Source organism: Sinocyclocheilus anshuiensis, unplaced genomic scaffold (genome assembly GCF_001515605.1).
Source record: "Sinocyclocheilus anshuiensis isolate Anshui unplaced genomic scaffold, SAMN03320099.WGS_v1.1 scaffold1107, whole genome shotgun sequence".
Taxonomy (NCBI): Eukaryota; Metazoa; Chordata; class Actinopteri; order Cypriniformes; family Cyprinidae; genus Sinocyclocheilus; species Sinocyclocheilus anshuiensis.
The window spans coordinates 132,450-138,174 of NW_015544191.1; the positions used below are offsets into that span (position 1 = coordinate 132,450).

Consider the following 5,725-nt stretch of genomic DNA (forward strand, 5'->3'; position numbering starts at 1 on the left):
GCAAAGACTGAGCTTCTTGTCTTCCCTGCCACTCCAACTCTACAGCATGATTTCACCATCCAGCTAGGTGCTTCTACAGTTACCCCATCAAGTTCGGTCAGAAATGTTGGTGTAACCTTTGATGACCAGCTGACCTTCAAAGACCACATTGCAAAGACCGCTCGATCTTGCAGGTTTGCATTGCATGTTTACGCGGCGCGATGCAACGCAACACGCAAAAAGACAGTATAAGTCATTATAATCCATAATTATGTCCCCACTGGATGCAACAAATGCCTTGTTTATAATGGGTTTTCATGTTTTTGTCTCGTCACTCCAGCCGGACAGGGCATCACAATATGGTGAGGGGCGTAACATTTCTGTCACACGCTTGAGGTATTCGGCCAATCACAACGCACTGGATAGCTGGCCAATCACAGCACACCTCACTTTTCAGACCGATGAGCTTTGTAAAAATCAACACGTTTCAGAAAGGCAGGGCATAGAGGAGAAACAATAATGTACAGTATGTGGAAAATAATGTGTTTTTTGAACTTTAAACCGCATAAACACATATCATTACACCAAATACACAAAATAATGTTCTTTTTAGCAACATCATATGACCCCTTTAAATAAAAAAATAAAAATTTTTTGTCTTTCTCTTTATTTATTCCTTCCCTTTCTATCTTGTACTTATTTGAACAATGCCTAAAACTTGGTATTACAAGCACTTCCTGTGTCTGCTTGCCTCTTTAAGAAGAATCACTTTATGTATTCCCCAATTGTAAGTCGCTTTGGATAAAAGCGTCTGCAAAATGACTAAATGTAAATGTTCTCCAGCTCCTCCCGAGGCGTCGTTTCCAGCCTGCCCTGAACACTCAGCCTGCCCTGTCACGGTCGAGGAGACCGTCTCTGAGCTCTTTGCCTGTCTTGTCATGGCCAAGAAAGCCGTCTATGAGGTCATCCCTGAACACTACCTGTCCTGTTATGGCCACAGGGGCCGTTTCTAACCTTTATGTGTTGTCTGTTTCCATTTCTGCCTGATCCGCCGTGGTGGTCCTCAGCTCTGCTGAAAGGGTCTTCACTTCCATCAGCTCCGCCCTGGTGGTTTTCAGTCCCACCTGCACCGCTGTGGTGGTCTTCGGCTCCGCCCTGGCTCCCTGCTTGGCCTACTCCCCTGGCTCTCTCTCTGGTCCACCTCTTCCACCACACGGGCCTGGCCCTCCGTCCCTCCCCCTGATCTACGCTGCTACACCTCCCTCTTGGACTCTTGGCTCTGTTATGTCTTGTGTGTCTTGTGCTTCTCTGTTTTGTGTTCAAGGACTTTTATGTTGAAGTGTTTCCTGTGTTTAGTTCATGTCCCCCTTGTTCATTTGCCTACCTTGTTTGTTTCCATTGTTAACCCTATTAGTTGTCATGGCAATTCATTAGCTCCACCCCCTTGTTAGGCTGTGTATTTATAGCCCTGTTTCTGTGCTTGGTTGTACCTCAAGCATGCTGTTGTGTGTTCCCTTGCCTGTGTTCTCTGCCTTGTTTATGGTTATTTCTATTAAACAATGCTGCACTTCGCCTCTCCTCATCCTTGCCTGCAAGTGACAGTCTTATTCTAACTGTATTTACTGAATAAATTTTAAGAAATGTAAATGAAAGAGGGCACATGCATTTAAAAAAGGTTAGAAAAGTTGCCTTCATAAAGGTAAATATATACGCAAATATAACATTTAAATATCACCCCTTAACGGAGAGATTCTGGAAGAGTTTCTGTTGCTTCTTATAGGTTTGGGATCATTTTTAGTTTTATCCTGGCTTCACTGTGGCCTGCTAAGTGTCCTGCTGTCTGGTGTTACAGAAATGGCCATCCTACAGTAACCAGCACTGAGGATCAGGATTCAGACCTCCTTCAGTGCTGTAGTGACTCAAACATTACCGCTGATCCTCAGCTCTTCCTATGGGCTGTGTGGGTGAAAATGTACAGTATGGAAATAAGGTCTACAGTATATAGCTGCAGCTTTAAAACAAGCTTTGGAGCTCATTAATACCACTGACTTCAGAAATTCGTTCATGTAGGTATTTGTTTCAAATCCTTATGCAGGTGGTGAGTGGTGTTTGTGATGAATAATCTGCAGAGATTGGCGCTAATGACTTCACACAGCTCCAGTCTCTTTCCCTGTTTCTTCACAGTTGCAGCTTGCAAAATAAGTCATTGAACATTTTAACTTCAGTCACTCAAGCTGTTCGATAAGTGTCAGATGTTTGCTTCAGTATTTCCTTCGCCAGCTGAGGGAGTTCAACCTGAGCATCATTGGTGCTCCCTGCCTAACCTCCAATAACTGAGGAAAAGAGCAAGGAGCACCCCTGACCCCTCACACCCAGCACTACAGAGCACTGAGCACCAGAACAGCTTTTCCCCAGGCCACATAACACATCTCAGACTGTACATCTGTTAATCATTTCTCAAAACTCTTCATCTGCAAATAGTACATTTGCACATTTTATAATTCTGTCTATTCTCTTTATTAATAGTGTTATATTTCATTTTATTACATATGTCTGCATTATGTCTGTACTTTCTGTACTGGAAGCTTATGGCAATAAAGCTCTTTCTGATTAGTTCTGGAGCCCCCCATTAAAAAAGTGTGCCAAATAAACAGTCTTTACCTGCAGTACTTCATTGCTGATAACTGACAGTTAAAAGTTTTGTTTCATATGATAGGTCATAGATAAATATCCACCTCAATCAGCACTTGCTTTTGTGTTGTCTGATTTACAAATGTGAGAAACTGGAATCAGTGTGGGAGCGAACTGTCCAATGAATCAAACTTAAATCGATTTCCGACTCTTTTACAGACCCATTTAGCTGATTAGATCAAAAGTGTGATTCATTCGCAATCTGGTACCGCTAATTCTGATGCTAAACAGCTGATTTATAATAATAATAATAATAATAATAATAATAATAATAGGGAAATGATTCTCTGGTCGTTATATGGTCATCACCGTCAGATAAGGATTTATCAAATAATTTACTGGAGCACAGCTGTATTTTACCCAGTAAAAGTTGTCTGACGCCTCTGATTTAATTAAACATTCTTTTTATTAAACACTGCATAGACCATCCTAAACATCAGCACGGGACTTCCTTCAGACGTACCTGACACAAGAGAAGACAGGAGAGCCAGCAGTGCCCAAACACGAGAGGCCAGGGGTCCAGCATCGCTCCTTCACTCCTGTGCTGAAACCCAAGTGATGTGAAGGACCCTGAACACAAGCACAGGTGCACTTTTACTCAGCGCCTTGTTTTCTGAAGCAAAAACTCTTTATTTTCATTCGGTGACTTTATCAGAGTGATCAGTTCTTCCACATACCCGCATGTGGCGTGCTCCAGCTCAGGGCTATAAACTCTTCATCACTGGTCAGTGTCAGACTGAGTAACTCCACAGACCATCCTAACAGCAGCGGACAGACACAGAAACGCGTCGTCAGGAGCAGCAGCGCGTCGCGAGCGTCGCTCTCTCGCGCTCACATCACCGAGTATTCACCCAGTGCACGCGAAGCAGAGCCACAGACTCCTCAGATCTCTGCAGAAATCGCCTGCAGTTCGGAGCAAGCACACAGTGTCATGTTGCGTGATGTGATGGAGTCTCTGCGTAACTCCGCTCCTCCCTCTCTCTCTTCTCTAGCACTCCAGTCCTCAAGAGTTTGAGCTTCAGACGTGTGTAACGCGAAAGCCACGGCATTTCTCCAATCATCCTTAACATTTGCAAACCAATAAATGCATTTCTCAAAGCACCACTCAATGGATAACCGGCAAAAGCCTGAACTTTCTCAAATTCCTTAGTTCATCATCTCTCAGAAGTATGTATGTCAGTGAGCACCAGTGCATCTGAATAAGTCCTTGTGTCATTGTTCACGAACAAAATAATCATAATGTTTAGCCATGTTGTCAATATAACAGTAGGCCTACACTCTGTCAGTATGTACACTGTGGCTACAGTTTGCATGACATATGCAAACGGACTTTTTCTCTGTGATTTCAACAGTACAAATGCACACATTACTGTATGTGGGATATTGATTGCAAGAGACTGGACAGGATTCTCAGTTACACAAGACTCTCTCTCCCTTTATTTAGCCTACTGTATAATGTAAAATGCAAGTGGACTACTGTATTATGAATCATTACAGTAGGCTATAGCAGTACAATCAGTGTTGATTCATACCTGTTCTGTCTACAGACGTTTGAATGATTGAACACGGTCCATAATAACTTCATCCTTTGCCTCTTCTGCCTCTCTCACATCTTCAATCTTCTTCTTCTTCTTCTTCTTCTTCTTCTTCTTCTTCTTCTTCTTCTTGGCTGTTTGTTTCTTTGTTGTCAGAATTTGTACACTGTGTTGTGCTCTGTCTATATGCTGGTCAAATCTATAGCTTTGTGAAATGCATATCTGACCTATTTTACAGAACAGATTGATCTAACACTTTACATTCCCTTTCGTTTGTGATAATCAAGATTCATTCAATTAAATTCAGGACACATTTACAAAAATAAAGAGAGAGAGAGAGAGGTATAGAAAAAAATGCTTGACAAATTATGAAAACTAGTTCAGCTATTTTACATTTAATGACTTATGCAATGAACTAATGCCTTGATGTTTTGAGCGGAAAGACTATTCAACAGAGAACGATAATATGTTTTGATTATGACGTAAGTAATTGATCATTTTGGAAACAGCAGACAATTGTACACAATGAATTGCATGAATGTACTAAAGCATTGGCAATTTGTTCAGAACAATGAAATATTGCTCTGATGTGCATTAGTGACTGGATGAAAGCGTAGAATTTCACTTGTGATCTGAGAAATGACTGAGAAAAAATGTAACTTATTTTACACATTGATGTCATAATGAAAAACAGACAAAAAAAGGAAAATAATAAATTTTTGCTAATATAACTTTATATAAATATTATTGATCAGTTATCAATAATTCATGGCATGAAAATTAGTCTTACACCATCATGGGGTATTTACTGTAAAAAGAAAAACCTTTCATACAAAAACAGCATCACTTAATTAACAGTGAATTGCTTTTTGCCATTACAATTAAAGAACAGAACTCCTTCTACTAATGAAATTGTGAGAGACGATAAAACTATGATCATCTCACAGGAAGCACACTAAAATATTATCTAAAGAATTTCACTAATGTATATTTTAGTTGAAACATAACTGGAGGGAATATAATGATAATGCGCGGGAAAGTGCGCCCTCGCGTGGCGTTTCAATACAAATGTGGTTATGTGACAACATTTGACATATTCTGTGTGTTGCCTCTTCATGACATTTTTCTTTTATTGCTATTTATGTTAGTATTTTCTGTAGGTTTAGAGATATTTATTTTAATTTTTTATGTCTGAGTATTAATGCTCTCCTCATAAGACCAATATTATCTTGCAATAAAATTATTCTTCAGCAATTACAGTTTTTCTCAATTGCTTTAGCACATTTTTCGAAACAATCTTAACATTCTCTAAACTGGCTAATTATTCAGAGATCTGAACTTATTGTTTTGGGAAAAAAAAAAGTTTAATTCGAGAATTGAGCCAAAGCAATTGAGAAAAACTGTAAAAACAATAGATGTATAGAGCTACACGCACTTCACAAGCCCAGATTCGTTTGGCAATGAAGAGTCTATTCTTTCTATTAGATAGATAGATAGATAGATAGATAGATAGATAGATA

General features: G+C 39.9%; 1 protein-coding gene across 1 annotated transcript in view; it reads right to left on the minus strand.

Moving 5' to 3' along the window:
- Positions 1-3,199, minus strand: part of LOC107696505 (proline-rich membrane anchor 1-like) — a 13,894-nt gene extending 10,695 nt beyond the window's left edge. Inside the window, exon 1 of the mRNA XM_016496866.1 lies at positions 3,134-3,199. Coding sequence (XP_016352352.1) covers positions 3,134-3,196 — 63 coding nt within the window. The 5' untranslated portion in view covers positions 3,197-3,199. The remainder of the gene's footprint in view (positions 1-3,133) is intronic.
- Between the last annotated feature and the right edge of the window lie 2,526 nt (positions 3,200-5,725).